The 19,648-nt window shown below is 40.5% G+C and overlaps 1 protein-coding gene across 7 annotated transcripts in view; it reads right to left on the bottom strand.

Annotated features, from left to right (window-relative positions):
• Nucleotides 1–19,648, bottom strand: part of LOC149444764 (uncharacterized) — a 183,082-nt gene that overhangs the window by 55,583 nt on the left and 107,851 nt on the right. For all 7 annotated transcript variants that reach the window (XM_089654563.1, XM_089654567.1, XM_089654565.1 and 4 more), the window contains 4 exons: nt 18,978–19,028; nt 8,331–9,786; nt 5,212–5,249; nt 1,857–1,902 (listed from right to left, as the gene is read on the bottom strand). In XM_089654563.1, the coding sequence (XP_089510689.1) occupies nt 1,857–1,902; nt 5,212–5,249; nt 8,331–9,786; nt 18,978–19,028 (1,591 nt within the window). The remainder of the gene's footprint in view (nt 1–1,856; nt 1,903–5,211; nt 5,250–8,330; nt 9,787–18,977; nt 19,029–19,648) is intronic.

The following is a 19,648-nucleotide window of genomic DNA, read 5'->3' as shown; positions in this document are numbered from 1 at the left end:
CCCGCGGGGGTAGCACTACAAACTATTTAAATGCTTTACTTTAGGTCTGTTTACACAAGCTATTGTTCTCTCTAGCACTTGGTTTACTATACACGTCTTAAGAGTACTTATTATTACACTATAAATACTGTACTTGAGGTCACTTGGGACATGTTATTATGTGTGATGCATGCTCAGCTGTGTTCCAGGGTTTGTAACTTTTCATGGGTAAAGTGTATATTTCTGGGACCCTACAAAAGTAAAACGCTGAATGTCTAAATGTCAGCGAGAAAGAAGGGTGGATGAGTATGGCCTAGAGATCTTAAGTCTTCCATCCTCCCATAATGCAAGAAGGTTATGGTGGTAGGGAAACAAATGTCAGCAGCACAGCAAGTGAATTGGTAGCAGTAACACAATTCAACTATTTTCACCAATTCAGGACCATTTCTTCAAATTATCTCGACAATTGCATAATTCAACCATCTTTCCAGAAATTGTAAACTAGAAGGGTGTACATTAAATCTGAGTGGGTATCTGACAAGGTGGCTGGTTGGCGCCTTCACCTTTGCGCTTCCAGCCAGAAAGTCATCTGGGCAAGGAAGAGAGGGAGGGCTAGGAGTACCAGGTGGCACAATGAGTTCAATGTGTGATGTGACATCTCAGTGTCTAGGGTTAGTAAAGGGTGTCATTAAATCTATTGATGACTGGTCAGGACAGGATGAGAGCGCCATATCAGTGGAACAAGAACACTGGCTCAGTAATGGAATTGGGGGAAGGAGGATTCTAGGCCTGCCTGCTTCTGCTCTTGGTGTTCATTACTGATAGTACTGGTCATAAATATTTCCCTTTCTTCCATTACAGGCCTGTCTTGTTCACAGCATCATTGAAACCACAATTTAGTGAAATCTGCAATTTATTAGGGTGAATACTGTGACAGATCCAACCAGGACAGGGGCTTCTGGAGGGGACTAGGGGCTAGCCTTCAGCCCACTGATTACGGCCCATGGAGAGAGCAGATCATTCTCTAATAATGGACAACAACATGATGAATGCTGATGGCGAGGCTTGGATTATTTCTCTGTAAAAAGACAATAAATCTTCCCTTCTGGAGTGGATGGAAAGATGTAATAATAATCTTGTACAGGTTAATGGTTGGAGGAAATATGGTGGCCCTCATGCGGACTGGGTTGGAGAAACTCCTCTATTTGGGACAGAAATATTTATCAACAATCTCCCTCAAGAAATCTATGAAGATAAACTAATTCCACTTTTCAGACTGTTGGAATATTGTACAAGTTTTTTCTTATGATGGACAGATTATACAAGTGAAAGCAAAAACCTTAAAGACAGCATGTGTAATGGACTTTGTGTATTCAGGGGTGAGTATGTTGTCAGGCCGTCTGCGGTGGGCTCCCTGATTATTAAAAGCATTGTCTAGGTGCCTGGCAGTTGATTGGCTTACTGTTAAATTAGATCACTGTTAGCTGTTGGCTGTATTGTTTTACATTTGCACGGTTTAGGATAATGTGTGTGGGATATTTATAATGTGTATTATTTGTTTCATTGTTCATGTGAGGGCACTGCCCTATTTCTGCAGTATATAAAAACTATTTCTGTTCAATAAAGTAGTTTCAGTTTGGCATCTACGCTAGTCTCGTCTAGTCTTGGGTGCAATGCCTCTTATCTAGTCTTGGCTATAATACCTTGGTCCTGTGTCCCAGTGGTGAGGAATCGATTCTCTGATGAATTCACTCGATCGGGTGACAGGCGTTCTGTCACAAATACTATCTAGTGATGCAAGTTCTGGATCCAATTTGAGGTGAAGCTAAATTTTCAGCTTTGCAAATTTGCAGCTTATTTCACTTATCTTTACTTACCGACTTTGCTTTGTAATGTGCTCAGCGATTTCCCATTGCTTGGAAGCTATAAAAAATAAAGACATATATTCACAATCATTCTGAAAATACATCAAGTGCAAGTGTTGCTGTTTTAGTGTGAGCAGTCTGATCAATTACCACTTTATCAATTGTATTTGTTCAAATTATGAAAAGTGATGCATTTATGAATGATGGTAAACCTACACAATATCAGGTTGCATGCACCCAATGTTTAGTTTCTGCCATTCAGTTGCACTGGATCAGTGGATGATAGCAAGTGAGAGCAACTTCCTTTCCTTTACAGGAGAAACAGAGCAGCAGAGCTCCTGCTTCTGTCAGTCAAACTCATGTGAGGAGGCAGTGGAGTTGCTGCTTACAGGCACACAGCCTGGCTCTGAAGCACACACCCTTGGACCTGGCTTGCTACAAGAGGCACCCAGAAGAGGGAGAAGCAGACAGTGCAAGCGGGGAACTGCCAGAATAGGAGGAAAGCGACCTATCTGTGCAATATTCGTGCACAGAGCAGGTAATATGACCCTTTCATATGTAAATAGAATTGTAGCCCTTCGTATCACTTTAAGACAGAATGGGACCATAGGCAAGGCAGCAGGTTTGACCTCCTCCCCACCTTCCATACATAAGTTCACAATTGCACTATTCCTCTGGTCAGGGCTGCTGTTAAAAACCACAGGGCCCCATGCTGCCAACCTGACAGGGCCACTCCGCCAAAAAACAGTTTACTAGGCTTCAGTTAAGAATGAACACAGCGAGTGATCGGTACTGATTGCTCACTGTGTTCATTCAGGACAGGAAGGGGCTGGTAAATGGGAAATATTTACTGGAACCTTCCCCCACTCTCCATCCCGAAGGATCCTACTGTCCTAGTGCCTGTAGCTGCTGGTGGAAAGGAAAGAAGGGAAGTAGACAGCATTGTGGGGGGTGGAGGCACACAGGGGGACCTGGGCAGCAGGGGGAAACATATGGTGCACAAGGAGGGTGATTTGGGGCAATTACTGGAACCAATCCCCTGTATGGCTCTCTCTGCAGCAGCTGAAAAATGATGGGATGAAGAGAAGTCAGCTTTCAGCTGCTGCAGAAAGAACCATAGAGGGGATCAGTTCCAGTAATCGCCCCTTCACTGTTCCGATCACCCTCCCTGCTTACATCTGATTCACCCAGCTGGCTGGACCCACTACAGTAGGACTGGTACCCCGATTCCCAGCCCTGCCTCTAGTTTAATTTAGTGATATGAAGGTTGCATATGGCCCCTTGGACATACACTGTCTTGTGGATGATCCAGCTCTGAGAATGAGAGAAACCTAAATAGATCATTTTCTAAGTTATAATATCATGTGCATTCAATCTGAAAATATTTAATTTACAAAGACCAACTGCTGCCAAAACTTGATTTTGTTTAGGATAGGGGTTGAAGGGTTAAAGCCTCTGTCAGGTTTTTCTGCTGGTGGTGTCTCTATTGGGAAGATTTCCCCTCCCTTTGTGTCAGAACAAGAAATTACAGGAAGTGATGGGGGAGAAAAAAACCCACGTTTGAGTGAAAAAAAGAGAACTTTGGAAAATGATTTATTGCTGTCTGTGCTGTGCTAACCTGGTGAAAACTTCTCACCCATTTCTTTCACATATGTCCAAGATACAGGAAAAGGAAAAACTAAATATAAAATAGGACAAATATTTAAATGCCAACTCTTTCTAAAGCTAAGAAATGGCTAAAATTAAAGTACTCTGGTACTTTAGGGGCCTATTCACACTTATGCATTGTGGCAACATGCTAATAATGCCTGCATTACTATTTTGCCTTGTGGTGCTAAGCGTTGTGTGTTTTTTGATCCACTGTGGCATGTTTGCAACCTATTCATGATGAATAGGCTATTTTAACACAACTCACAGTAATGCCCAAGTATTTTGCATTAATACATTGCAGCAGATGGCTAGCGTATGAAAGGGCTATCAAAGACTTTTGCGCTGATATATAGTATCAGTTACAGATAGCGGGGGGGGGGGGCAACGTTTAACAGTTTGTTTAAGCCCTGGTTCACACTGGGTGCAACTTGGCGTGCGATTTGCATGCCCTGCGACTTGCAAATTGCATGCCAAGTCGCACCCTATTGTGCGTAATTGCAGTGGTCATATCAGTGCGGTTCCGATTTGGTCGTAGCCGCACCGATTTCAAAATTAGTACATACAAGACTTTTGGTGCGATTTGCATAGACACCTGTATCAGATGTCTTGCAGATCGCACCTGAAATCGGCGGGTCCCCCGACTTTGAAATCATGCGACTTGACTGTAAGTCGCACGATTTCAAAGTCGGGATTGATGTGAATGGAGGGTAAGCCTCTGTGTTCCACCGGACATTAGGGGCCATGTACACTGGGCATAAAAAAAATGCTGCTTTTACAGGCATCTGGCTTTTTTTTCAGCCTGTATAAGCAACTCTATCTTAGCCTATGTGTCCATGCACATTGGAGCATTTAGAGGCATATTATCAAAGGAGTGTTTTCAGCTGGAAAAAAAAACACCACAAGTACCTTTTTGAGAGAAACTTTTGGGTAGAAAAAAACACTTGAAGCTCATAAACACGGCATTTAAAAGTGTTTGGCGTTTTCAAGCGTACACTGAAAAATCAGCAGAGGGGAATGTTTTGGAAAAAAATGCTTATACAAGCAAATACTTAGAAATGTCCATAAACACGTGTGCAATAAAAGCCATTACAAGCATTTTTTATGTCGCTTTTTCTGAGGTTCTGGAATTTTTATTGACCCTAGTATGCATGGACCTTAACAGGAGACATGATAAGGCCATAAGTACTTGGTGGTGCCGCTCCAGGCTGAGGTGTTGAGCCGCATTGGCACTCAGGATACCAGCAAAAGAAAAACTCATCCAAGGAGCAATAAACATTTTAGCTTGAAACCACTGCTGGCCTTAGCCGATCCTAGTATGGATGTGTACATATAAAAGCCTCAATCAATGGCGCTCCTTGGGCCATGGCCCCTGACATGTTTCACCCCACCCACCAGGGACTTATTCATGGTGCGTGGGGCAAAACAAGTCAGGGGGCATGGCCCAAGGAATGGAATTGACTGAGGCTTTCACATGTATACATCCATATTAAGATCGTCTAAGGCAAGCAGTGGTTTTAAGCAGAGAGAGACATAACCTAACTAAATGCTGGCAATGCAAGTTGGGAAAAATGGCAATTTTTAATATTACAATGATATTCAAAGGTTCTCATAGTGCTTTACAAATGACCAAAGTTTGGGAAAATTTTGATTGAAGCATATATTATTCATTTTATCTGTAGCCAAAATTATATATTTAACTCAGTAACTGGATATGTACCTGTACATTAATCTTTTTGAAACTTTGTAAAAAATATCCTAAAATAAATGAAGACACAAACACCAAAATGAGAAATACACTTATAGCAAATGCATTGCAAGAAAACAAACACAGCAACAGTAAAATAGAGGGAAGAGGGTAGCACAAAATAACAATTGTTACAAGGCATTAAATAGACCATTCATCAATTTTTAACCTTGATAGGATGCAAGCTTATAAATCAATATGCTCTCTGGGCATGCAAGTTATATTTTAGCAGCTTATTATTATACAGGATTTATATAGTGCCAACAGTTTTCTCAGAGCTTTACGATATAAAAGGAGATAATACAGCAATGAAACAGTTCAATACAAGAGGGTTAGGGGGGCCCTGCTCCTTGGAACTTACAATCTAAGAGGGAGGGGCTGACAGTACAAAAGATAATAACTGTGGGGGATGAACTGATAGGAGAAATAAAAGATTCCATTATTAGCTGAAGGCAGGATAGGCTTCCCTGAAGAGATAGCTTTTCTGAGATCACCTAAACATGGGCAGAGTAGGCAATAGTCTGATAGATTGGGGTAGAGAGTTCCAGGGGATGGGGGAGGCTCTGGAAAAGTCCTGGAGATGAGTATGCAAGGAGGAGACAAGGGAGTTAGAGAGCAGGAGGTCATGGAAGGAGCGGAGAGGACGGTTTGGGTTATGTTTGGAGACAAGATTGGTGATGTAATTTGGGTCAGAGTTACAAATGGCTTTATATGTTATTGTTAATGTTTTAAATTTTATTCGTTGGGCAATGGGAAGCCAGTGGAGGGATTGGCAGAGAGGGGTGGCAGATATGGAACAATTCGTAAGGTGGATGAGTCTGGCAGCAGCATTCATGATAGGCTGAAGAGGGGATAGCCTGCGATTAGGTAGGCCAATGAGGAGGGAGTTACAATAGTCAAGGCGAGAGATAACCAGGGAGTGAATAAGTTGCTTAGTAGTTTCAGAGGTTAAGAACGGCCGTATCTTGGAGATGTTGCGGAGATGAAGTCTACAAGATTTGGACAGTGATTGGATTTGGAGCTGAAAGGACAGATGGGAGTCCAGGATTACACCTAGTACCGTGACATGAGGGGAGGGACTGATGGATGTATTATTGATCTTGATGGAGAGGAACGGGGAGGGGACACGGGCTGGAGGGCATAGTATGAGCTCAGTTTTAGTTTGAGGAAGTGGAAGTGAGGAAGCAGCTTGATCATAAGTAATCGTCCATCCTCTAGCTTAAGTCCATGGCATATGTAAAATATAACTAAAGGCAAAACTATCATTTTTTAGTTCTGGATAGAGTGGAAAGGCATAAAAACCCCTGTCAGGTATTTATTGCAGTTTTGCGTTTCTGTTACGGAAATCCACCCCCCACTCCCCACCCCCATCTGTCCAGTTTACTGTTATCAACGAAAATGAAAGAAAATCCCAAATTTTGGGTGGTCATCAAAAAACAAATAGAGGAGAAATTTTTCACTGGCGACATCATTCTGGTAACCCTGCTGAAGACTAGGGATTCCTTTCACTTTTCCTCTAACTTCCCGTTTTGGCTATGGAACAGGAAGTGAAAGGAAATCCCCCCAAAAAGACTGCAAAGGGGAAAAAAAGCTGACGGAGATTTAACCCTTCCTTACTCTATCCAAAATGAAAAAAAAGCTTTGCCTGTAGTTTTTCTTTAAGCCCTGGTTCACACCATTACGACATAGAAATCACGCCACTTCAGCATGTTTTCAAAGCCACAGATCAGTGTAATTTGCGACTTTGTTTAACAGAAGTCTATGTAAGTCGCAATGAAATCAGAAAAAAGTAATGCAGGAACCTTTTTCAAAGTCGCTGTGACATGAGTCGTGGCAATTTCAACAGTTCCATTTCCTGCAATGGGGTGTGACTTATCATGCGATTTGGAATTGTCAAATCGCACGACAAATCGCACCGGGGTGAACGAGAGCTTAAGCTTATGTCAGGGCAAAATAAAAAAGAAAACATTTAATACATCTCTGCAAAAAATGCACATTTCCCCATTTGTTATCTCTTTGAAAATGCTAAATGTACAAAAAACACCTAATAATATGCCAGAAACCCAGTAAGCTCCTAATTTCCATGTTCACTCTGCCTCTACTGCATTGAAAATCCAAGCAGTTTTATCAGTTTTGTCCTGTCATCTACAGAACACCTTCATCTTATGTTACGGCGGTGAGAAGAGAGGAAGGTGTTGGAGTACAAGAGAAGTAAATAGAGCTGATAACACTGTTTGCACTGTGACACAGAGGCACTAGGGGTACTTTACTAAAACTGCATGGTGCAAAATCTAGTGCAGCTCTGCACAGAAACCAATCAGCTTCCATGTTTTATCGTCAAAGTTTAATTGAACAAGCTGAAGTTAGAAACTGATTGACTACCATGCACAGCTGCACCAGATTCTGAGTGCTCCAGTTTTAAAGTGTTACTAAACCCAGGACCCTGCATTCACTATCTGGTCTCCCACAGTACACACAACATGGGAATTAAATTATTTTAGTAAATATAAACTGCTAAATACATTTTCTCATCAGCAGTTAGAGCAGTCTTGTGATTTCTATCAGTGTCCAGCAGAGCACTGGTTAAAGCTTGTAGGAGGATGCAGAACCCCTGACCTCTGTCTGAACAGTGCTGACTGGCCCTGTGCTGATCATTTGCACTTTCCCAAGAAAAAAAAACCTCTCTAGCAATACACACCAAATTGAACATGTTTAGAGTGACTCCACACGATATGTCTTATCAGGAGATAAGAGGGGGACACGGAAAGAAGGGGAGGATGAGAGAAGTCAGGATCAAACAGCATTTTTACACAATGTGGAGCATTAACCCCCTAGGTTCCACAGTGAGTATAACAAGCATGCTTTACTACATATACAGACCGATTTTACTGTTGTGGGTTTAGTAACACTTTAATAGATCTCCCCCACTGTGTTGTCAGCTTACTACAATAAATTAGGAGCACATTTGATTTCTAGAAGGTATACAAGTATTTTTCAGTACTTCTGTATTTAAAGAGTCAAATCATCAGCAAATGTTCCTAGACCTAAACTAAGTTATAGACTTATTACACAAGATAGAACATACAGCATACCTTGCTTTAGCTGATATGACAATGCTTTTAAGTGCAGTAGACTGGGACGACAAGTTGCCTTCTCTACCTCAGATGTTGTACCACCTTTGACACCAGGGGATGTTAGTGGAGCTTCTTCCCTGGAAGTCAGTGCTTCTTTGATCAATAATTCCTTTACATGGAAGGTCTCCTTTGCTCTAGGGGAGCTGGATGCCATTTCTGTGCATTTATTATCGACACGGGAAGAGCATGAAGGCTGCACAATCGACAAATCAGTTCCAGTAGTAATAGCTGAGACATGACCTACTGATTTAATTTGTCTCTGGGGGACCGTTGCTGTCTGGTCTACAGGAACATCCATAGCATGAGAGTTTACAGCATGCACCAAAACTGTTGTGGGAACAGGAGTCCCTTTGGGTTGTTCACCTGATGTCTTGCTAACACTTGGAGAGCTCAGAGGCTCCTTATCTAACAGTATGTCAGTATTCGCAAAGCAAAAGGTTTTGCTGGGGGCATGTCTAGAAACATTATGGGCTGCATGTTTCTTCATGGTTTTTCCTAAGTTGGCCAGCAGTAGATCCTTATCTTTGTTATGCTGCTCATTTGATACATTGTTCATATTTAGAGACCTCATAGGCTGCTGTTTATCTGATGCCTTGTTTGTACTGCTGGAGCTCCAAACCTGGTCATCTAAAGGTTTTGTAGGATTGTGAGAGACCGCACTCATGGACACTAACTTATTATTACCATTATATATGTCCTTAGGTTCTGCTCTTGCATTGTTTTCACCATCTGAAGGTGTCAATGTTTCACCACTAATGGAAGCTAACCTTTCACTGCTTTTAGCAACATTTACTGGGTGGAATATAGTACCTTGAAGAATATTGGTACTTTTTACTTTGTTTGTAATGTTAATAAATTGTCCAGATTGAGCACTCGTTACTGCAGGAGAATGTCTAAGAAGATTTGACAATGTTTTTATGTGCAATAGACTGGGATGACAAGTTGCATTCTGTACCTCTGAAGCTTTACTAGTTTTGACACCAGGGAATGTTGGCAGGACTTCCCTGGAAGCAGGAGCTTCTTTCACCAGTGATTCCATTACAAGGAAGGCCTCGTTTGCTCTAGTGGAGCTGGCTGCCATTTCTGTGCATTTATTATTGACAAGGGGATAGCATGAAGGCTGCACAATCGACAAATTGGTTCCAGTAGCAATGGCCGAGAGATGAGCTACTGATTGAGGTTTTCTCCTATCGACCGCTGCTGTCTGGTCTACAGGAACATCCGAACAGTGAGCGCTTACCGAGTGCACCAAAGTTTTGTTTGTAATGTTAATAAATTGTGCAGATGGAGAACTTTTTACTACATGACTGGAGCTGGCAGACAGGTCTGGATTATGTGTTGACACTGAAGACTCTAATGCAGCAATTTTAGGATTATTTTCATCTGATGTTGCATATGTACCAGTATGTTGATTCTGTAAAAAATGTAAATGTTGGTTATAACCCACAGACAAAACAAATCTTACCAGTTTATATAATTTATTTTGACAGGAAGCTACAGCATACCTTCCAAGGTTGAGATGGGAAAACGGGAAGCCTTTATGTAGGCAAAGGACAAAACCCTGCCACACTTAAATTACATGAACACTTACTGGTAAAAAAGTACTTTAACCAATCACTTTCGTGTGTATTGATATTCTTTTACTTCCACTAGCTTTTGAAATTTGCAAATGCAACCATTCAAAATGTAATGGAAATTTTAGCACTGTTTGGTATATAAATGGTGCGTTTTTATACAGGTACAGTATATACTGATTACTTTTTGCTCCTCATTTGTTCCCTATTTTGGTCTACTGTACAGTTCCTTGAAATAGTATTCATACCCCTTGAAATTTTCCATATTTTGACATGTTACAACCAAAAACATAAATGTATTTTATTGGGATTTTATGTGATAGACCAACACAAAGTGGCACATAATTGTGAAGTGGAATGAAAACAATAAATGGTTTTCAAACTTTTTTACAAACAAATATCTGAAAAGTGTGGCATGCATTTGTATTCAGCCCCTTTACTCTGATATACAGGTGAAACTCGAAAAATTAGAATATCATGCAAAAGTTCATTTATTTCAGTAATGCAACTTAAAAGGTGAAACTAATATATGAGATAGACTCATTACATGCAAAGCAAGATAGTTCAAGCCATGATTTGTCATAATTGTGATGATTATGGCATACAGCTCATGAAAACCCCAAATCCACAATCTCAGAAAATTAGACTATTACATGCAATCAATAAAACAAGGATTGTACATAGAAAAATAACGGACCTCTGAAAAGTATAAGTATGCATATGTACTCAGTACTTGGTTTGGGCCTCTTTTGCAGGAAATATTGCCTCAATGTGGCGTGGCATGGAAGCTATCAGCCTGTGGCACTGTTGAGGTGTTATGGAAGACCAGGATGCTTCAATAGCTGCCTTCAGCTCTTCTGCATTGTTCGGTCTCATGTCTCATCTTTCTCTTGGCAATGCCCTATAGATTCTTTATGGGGTTCAGGTCAGGCAAGTTTGCTGGCCAATCAAGCACAGTAATCCCATGGTCATTGAACCAGGTTTTGGTGCTTTTGGCAGTGTGGGCAGGTGCCAAGTCCTGCTGGAAAATGAAGTCAGCATCCCCATAAAGCTCGTCTGCAGAAGGAAGCATGAAGTGCTCCAAAATCTCCTGGTAGATGGCAGCGTTGACCCTGGACTTAATGAAGAACAGTGGACCAACACCAGCAGATGACATTGCTCCCCAAATCAACACAGACTGTGGAAACTTCACCCTGGATTTCAAGCATCTTGCAGTGTGTGCCTCTCCATTCTTCCTCCATACTCTGGGTCCTTGGTTTCCAAATGAGATGCAAAAGTTGCTCTCATCAGAAAAGAGGACTTTGGACCACTGAGCAACAGACCAGGTCTGTTTTTCTTTAGCCCAGGTAAGACGCTTCTGACGTTTATTGTTCAAGAGCTCTTGACAAGAGGAATACGACATTTGAAGCCCATGTCCAGGATCCGTCTATGTGTGGTGGATTTTGATGCACTGACTCCAGCCTCAGTCCACTCCTTGTGAAAGTCCCCAACACTTTTGAATGGCCTTTTCCTGACAATCCTCTCCAGGCTGCAGTCATATTTGTGACGGAAAACTAACACTGCACATCACCCTGAACACACCATCCCAACCAAGAAACATGGTGGTGGCAGCATAATGTTGTGGGGATGCTTTTCTTCAGCAGGGACAGGGAAGCTGGTCAAAGTTGATGGAAAGATGGAGGAATCCAAATACAGGGCAGTATTAGAAGAAAACCTGTTAGAGCCTGCAAAAGACTTGATACTGGGGTGGAGGTTCACCTTCCAACAGGACAACAACCCTAAACATACAGCCAGAGCTACAATAGAATGGTTTACATGAAAGCATATTAATTTGTTAGAACTGCCCAGTCAAAGTCTAGACCTAAATCCAATTGAGAATCTGTGGCAAGACTTGAAAATTGCTGTTTACAGACTCTCCCCATCCAATCTGACAGAGCTTGAGCTATTTTGCAAAGAAGAATGGACAAAAAATTTACTCTCTAGATGTGCAAAGCTGGTTGAGACATCCCCAAAAAGACTTGCAGTTGTAACTGCAGTGAAAGGTGGTTCTACAAAGTATTGACTCAGGGGAGCTGAATGCAAATGCACGCCACACGTTTCACATATTTATTTTGTAAAAAAAATTGAAAACCATTTATCATTTTCCTTCCACTTCACAATTATGAGCCACTTTGTGTTAGTCTATCACATAAAATCCCAATAAAATACATTTACGTTTTTGGTTGTAACATGACAAGATGTGGAAAATTTCAAGGGTATGAATACTTTTTCAAGGCACTGTACATTAGACCAAAATAGGGAACAAATGAGGAGCAAACAGTTACAGGGGTACTTTGTTCCAAAAGAGGAACAGTCCCTAAAAATCAGGGATGGCTGGGAGCTATGGCTACAGTAGTAATTGCACCAGCAATTTACAGGTACATTGATGGGATAATTTGGGGTGGTTTGGAGAAATTATTTCCATTCATACTAGCGGGGTTACAGTTGGGGGAATCAATGGTGGAGAAGGATCTGGGAGTTCTGGCAGATCACAAGCCTAATGGCATGCAATGCCAAGCTGCGATTTCTAAAGCAAGCAAAACCCTCTCTTGTATTAAAAGAGGTATAGTATCCAGAGAGAGAGATATCCTATTACCCCTGTACAAATCATTAGTAATGCCTCATCTGGAATATGCAGTTCAGTTTTGGGCGCCAATTCACAAAAAAAACATTGGAGAACTGGAGAAAGTACAGAGAAGGGCAACCAAACTGATAAGAGGAATGGGGGAGCTCAGCTTTTTTTTTTTTTTTTTAATTTAAATATTTATTAAATTTTTCATATTAATACAAAAACCCAAAAAGGGAAATAATTCTCATACAAGTAGACAATTATATAACATTTCTACCTTTCCCTTACTAAAAACTCTTTTCCTTCCCGTCCCACTACCCCCCCCTCCCGCCCCTCCTCCCCCTCTGCAGACTCTAGCCCTTTCTAATCTCTTGAGGCTTATTAATTTTTTTGCTAACATCCTAGTTCATATCTTCCTATATTTCTCTTTCAATCCTGCTCTTTCCCACTTTTCCCATCTCCTGGAATAAACTCTCATCCTATCTTCTTGCATATGGTATGATCTTTCCATTCTACCTATCTGGTTTACTCTATTAATCCACTCTACCTCCTTCGGTACCTCAGCTTTCCGCCAAAACTTGGGTATCAACCCTTTCACCGCATTCAAGAAGTACCAAATACCTGAATCTTTATATTTATTTACAGATGTCTCCACATTGTGTAGGAGGCACGTCGTTGGGTCTAACCCTATGTCAATTCCAGTTATTTCTTCAATTAATTTAACTATTATCTTCCAAAAAGCCTGGATTTTCGGACATTCCCACCATATGTGAAACACCGTGCCTATCTCTCCACATCCTCTCTAACACATATTTGAGTTTTCCCCATTCATCTTGTGCTCTACACTCGGTGTAATGTGCCATCGTGTCACATACTTATAATTAACCTCAACCTCTCTCATACTAACATTATCGTGTATCAATCTAAACATCTTTCTCTGTCTATCTTCATCAAACCCAACTCCCATATCCCTTTCCCATTTTGTCATAAAAATTAACTTTGTGTTTGTGTCTAATTCTGTGAGTATTCTATACACTTTTGAGATACCATGCTTCCCATCCCTTCGTGTCTCTAACAACCTTTCAAACATATTCCACTCCCGTTTTATTCTCAGGGGTTTCGGTAGATTTCCAATAAAACTTTTCAATTGATGATATTTCCACTCATCTATTCTAATAAAAATATCTCCCTTCTTCTCTATTAACTCTTTAAGTGATCTCAATTCTCCCTCCACCAAAACATCTCTCAATTGGGTATCCTCCTTTCTAAACCATCTCCCTGATATCTTATTCTTTCCCGGGGGGAAGTACTCAGTATTTGTGAGAGGCATTAATATAGAATTAAATTCCCATTTCATGTTTTTGTGTAAATTGTCCCATACCCTAAAGACATTTAAAGTGTAGATACTTGTGCTTTCTTTAATTCCCCTGAACTGTGGTGGAACCCATATCATCTGACTCAATCTATTACCACTAAGATCATTTTCAATTGTTACCCAACTTTTCCCCTTATGGTTAAATGTCCAGTCATATATTCTTGCTAAAACCACTGCTTTATAGTATCTCTTGACATCTGGTAGGCCCAATCCCCCTTTCTCTTTAGTCCTACTCAATGTTTCATATGCTATTCTAGGTTTTTTATTCTTCCAAATATATCTTGTTAACATTTTTTTCATTATCTTAAAGAAGGCTTCTGGAATTTTAATTGGTACCATTTGAAATCTATACAGTATTTTAGGCATAATTACCATTTTGACTAGGTTTATACGTCCTATCCAGGATGGATTTCCTCCTTCTAGTCTTTTTAAATCTTCCCTGATCTCATTTATCAAAGAGATATAATTTAATCTATACAAATGCTTAGATGAGGCAGTGAGTTTTATTCCTAGGTATTTTATCTCTTTTTCTCTCCATATAAAGGGGAATTCTTTTTGTAGTTTTTCTTTTTCATTCTTTGGTATATTAATATTCAGGATCTCTGTTTTCGTTGGATTAATTTTTAAATTTGATAGTTCACCATACTCCTTCAGAATCTTCATTATATTTGGGAGAGTTATTCGGGGATTCCCCACATAGAACAATAAGTCGTCCGCATAGGCCGCTACTCTATGTTCTATGGATTCTATCTGAATTCCCTTTACCGATCCACTATTTCTTATTATTGACAACAGAGGTTCGAGTGACAATACATATAGCAGAGGGGACAGTGGACAGCCCTGTCTTGTACCATTAGACATTCCAATGGGTTCTGATCTCTCCCCATTTACCGTGATGATTGCAGTAGGCTCCCTATATAATTTACTTATCCACTCTCGCATTCTATCACCTATCCCCAGCACTTTTAAGTTGTCCATCATAAAGCCCCAGTCCACTCTATCAAATGCCTTTTCTGCATCAATTGACAAGAGCACCACCGGGGCTTTCCCTTTTCTACTTTTCTGAATAAGCATCAGGGTTCTCAAGCCGTTATCTCTATGTTCTCTCCCCGGTACAAAGCCCACCTGGTCTCCATGGATCCATTCAGGCATCAGATCCCTCAACCTGTTTGCTAACACCTTTGCATACAGTTTAGTGTCTGTGTTCAATAATGAGATAGGTCTATAGCTGGAGCACTGAGATGGATCTTTTCCCTCCTTGTGAATAAGTACTACATGGGCCTGTAGGGATTCTCTCCTCACTTTCATCCCACCTCCCAGAGCATTCATATATTTCTCCAACTTGGGTAGCAGTACTTCACTAAATTTCTTATAGTACTTAACTGTATATCCATCCGGGCCTGGGCTTTCCCCCCCCCCTGTGCTTCTTAATGCTATTTTAATTTCTTCCTGGGAGATTTCTGCATCTAGGGAGTTCAACTGTGCTTCACTTAGTTTTGGTAATCCCGCATTTTTTAAGTATGTCATCTTTTTTTCATTAATTCCCTCTTGGGCTTCTTTTAGGGGGCTTTGGGGGCTAATATTATATAACGTTTTGTAATACTCCGTAAACACTTTAATAATCTCTTTATTTGAGTGGACCAACTCCCCCTTTGAACTTTTTATCTTTTCTATATAGTTCCTATTTTTCTTTTTATTCAAAGCTCTCATTAGATATCTTCCTGGTCTGTCCCCCCATCTATATCTCTCGTTAAAAACCCTGTTGTATACTCTTCTCTTCTCCTCATCCATCAACCTCTCTAGCTCATCTTTTTTATCCGATAACCTCTGTCTCGTATCTTTTGTTATTTTCTTCTTATGGATCTGCTCCATGTCCAATATTTCTTTTAAGAGCCCACTGACCCTCTCTCTTCTTTCCTTTTTCTTCCTTGCTCCCGCCGCAATCAAGATTCCTCTTATGAATGTGGTTTGGAGAAATTATTTCCATTCATACTAGCGGGGTTACAGTTGGGGGAATCAATGGTGGAGAAGGATCTGGGAGTTCTGGCAGATCACAAGCCTAATGGCATGCAATGCCAAGCTGCGATTTCTAAAGCAAGCAAAACCCTCTCTTGTATTAAAAGAGGTATAGTATCCAGAGAGAGAGATATCCTATTACCCCTGTACAAATCATTAGTATGCCTCATCTGGAATACGTAGTTCAGTTTTGGGCGCCAATTCACAAAAAGAGCATGGAGAAAGTACAGAGAAGGGCAACCAAACTGATAAGAGGAATGGGGGAGCTCAGCTATGAGGAAAAATTAGAGGAACTGAATGTATTCTCTCTTGAGAAGAGGAGATTAAGGGGGGATATGATCAACATGTATAAATACATCAGTGGTTCATATAGTGAACTCGTTATTCACCCTGAGGTCATCACAGAGGACAAGAGGGCACTCTTTACGTCTGTAAGAAAATAAATTTATTCTCCAAACACGGAAAGGTTTCTTCACAGTGAGAGCTGTGAAAATGTGGAATAGACTTCCTTAAGAGTTGGTCCTGGCCAGCTCAGTGGATTGCTTTAAAAAAGGCCTGGATTCCTTCTTGGATACACAGAATATAACTGGATACTAACAGTTATAGGCAAAGTTAATCCAGGGAATATCCGACTGCCTCTCGGGGGATCAGGAAGGAATTTTTTTCCTCTGCAGGAGCAAATTTGTTCATGCTTTCCTTGGTTTATTTTGCCTTCCTCTGGATCAACTGTGGGTACAGGATCATAACTTTTTTGGTTGAACTGGATGGACTACACTGCTTGTAACTCACAGAAACAGAACAATGCTGGGAAGAGGTTTTGAATCCTTCTAAGATCCCATAAAAAGTACTGAATGTAATTTCCCCAGAAGTAGAAAGCTGGCAAATAAAACTGACTTACATATTTATAACTCAGTTTTGTGATTTGCCTCCAGTTTTACTATGTTTTTTTTCTATTTCTTATAGTGTATTGTAAACACGTAAATTTCATTTTTTAATTTTTCTTTCAATCACCCCAACCAACCATAGTCCACTCTTCCTTGTTATTTTGCATTTGTGATCTTATTAAAAGCTGAAAGATTTGATCCTAATTACATGGTCCTCATTGTACAGTGTGTTTAAACATTTCTAGATTCCCCAATAATTTTTGCATCCAAGAAATACAGTATTTGGCTCACCCTAGTAAGGACTAAAAATAGTATTTGCAGCTACGTTTAAAAAGCCATCTCATCTGCTGTTGAAGGACAGCGCAAGGTTTTCTATAGTGACATCAGAGCATTACTAATTACACAATACCTACGTTTAATGAAATTGCACACAAGATAAAGGTAGACAAACCCTGAGCAAAGATCTCCCAATGTACTGAAGAAATGTACTGCCCCCCTTCAATTATTAAAAAGAAATAAATGTTTCTTTGCAAACAGAGTAGAGGCAAGGGTGGCATCCAATGCTCATTTTGAACAAATTCAATATCTGTCCATGACAGATGCCCATAGATGCAGCAGTCATCAATTTTAAATGTAGATTAAAGTTAAAGTGGAGCTCCACCCAAAAGGAGAAGTTCCGCTTTAAGGACTGGTCCCCCGATTCCCGTTAAGGATTGGCCCCTTTGGGAAGCAGGTACCCAAAAATGACAGGTACCCGCTCCCAATTCCACTGCAATCACCCGGGCAATCGAAAGCGGAAGTTGTCCACCCACTCTCCCTCCCTGTAGTCTTCTGGGACAAGTGACGGGTCCCAGAAGACTACAGGACTATTCAGAAAGCGCAGCACTACACGTGCATGCGTAGTGGGCACCCAGCTGTGAAATCACAAGCTGTCACAGCTGGGTACCCACACTGAAGATGCCAGCACTGGGAACACAACACGGCCGGTGAAACGGGCTGCGGGGAGGACACCACAGGATCGAGGGACAGGCAAGTGCCTGTTTTTTAAAAGTCAGCAGCTACAGTTTTTGTAGCTGCTTACTTATATTTTACAGTTTGAATGGAACTCCACTTTAACTTTTGGACAGGTTAGGTATGTTCAATATTTATATATTCTTAAAGCAGATCTTCCCCTCAACATACTGCCAATGCTCTTTTAGGGTAATGTGTTAAATATATTTATGTGTCCATTTTTTTCCCCTCCTATTTTGCCACAATACTCTTATGCATCAAACACTATGTGCCCGGCCCCTGCACCACCATTTTCAAAAACGACATAACTGTTGAATAGATTCTTCTTCCTAGTTCCTCTGTTGGCCCAGCAATAATGCCATGCCAGATCTGGCACATGCGGAACAAGAGTGGCCGGCTATCGAAGAATAAAATTACGTTTTTTAAAAACTTTTTGACTTTATGGACAGGCATGCATTTTTTGACTTTGGGGAGTAAAGGTCTGCTTTAACATGCAATAAAAGAGCTTGAAAACACTGATCTGTGTAGCTGCAAGCACAGAGAAGAAATATATTTCTGTTGTCACAACAAAGACACTGAAAACTAGTTTTCATATAGCTTAAAGAACCTGGTGTTTGTTTTCATTAGAAATCTGTTAGGATGCCAAGTCCCCACTGCCCAAGAAAGCAAAAAGGAGATTAATTTCTCCACAGTGCCTGCAGTTACATAAGTCAGTGAAGGCTTTTAAAACCTCATTTATTGCTTGTTAAAAGTATGTAAATATTTCATTGTCAAAAGCCTGAACAATTTAACCAATCTGACATTTTATTGTAATGGTCAATTTTTATTACACTACACACACAATGAAAGTATTAGTATATTTTGTAAAGGAAAAGGGAAAACTAATCTAGGAGCGATAGAAGAAACATTTTGGGTGAAGTGGGTCAGGGTTTCACTTGCTGCCAGATCTGCACTGCTTTTCCATTTCTGGCATTGCTGTAAGAGTGCATAAGCTTGGCTTTGTTCAGTCCTCTAAATAATGCCCCAAAGATAAAATGCCCACTACCCAATAAGCCACCTTTTATAGGATTATTTTGAGAAATCACTGAGGACGATGACAATCAATTAGTCAACTGGCTAGTGTGTTATATACTCTACCTCTGGAATGTCTTCAACAGTCACACTGAAAGCATCTTCCATTTGCTCACCCTGAAAATAAATATTTAAAAAATTAATCATATACTGAGGTTGATTTACGAAAACTAGAGGGTACGAAATTTGGTGCAGCTATGCATGGTAGCCAATCAGTTTCTAACTTCAGCTTGTTCAATTAAGCTTTGACGATAAAACCTGGAAGCTTATGGATTTCTCTGCAGAGCTGCACCAGAGATTTTGTACTCTTCAGTTTTAATAAATCAACCCCAGTATGTTATAATTCAACCTTCAGACTTATTAATTAAAAAAAAAAAATTAAAGTAGTGAATAAATGAATTGTAGTTCTAAAAATAGTAAACTTACATACACCAATACGTACAAATAAAAAAAGATTAATTAACTCATTGACATGATGGATTGCACACATCATGATGTTGGATAGTGCGTAGAGCAGGGGTGTCAAGTTGACGGCCCTTCAGTTGTTGCGGTTCTATTATACCTCTGCCTGTGGTAGTCCTGCTTGTAACTCTTAGTCTTGCAATGCCTCATTTGACTTGTAGTTCCGCAAAAGCTGGAGAGCTGCCAGTTTGACACCTGTGGTGTAGAAGATGACAGAAAAATCGTCGACTCCTAACCACTCCCATCATCTGGCTATATAACCTGACAATACTGAT

This window comes from Staurois parvus, unplaced genomic scaffold, assembly GCF_062004578.1.
Source record: "Staurois parvus isolate SC_StPar_1 unplaced genomic scaffold, SC_StPar_1.0 ptg000778l, whole genome shotgun sequence".
Classification (NCBI taxonomy): Eukaryota; Metazoa; Chordata; class Amphibia; order Anura; family Ranidae; genus Staurois; species Staurois parvus.
Note: the sequence above shows the minus strand (reverse complement) of the source record. Positions and strands in the feature narration are given on the sequence as shown.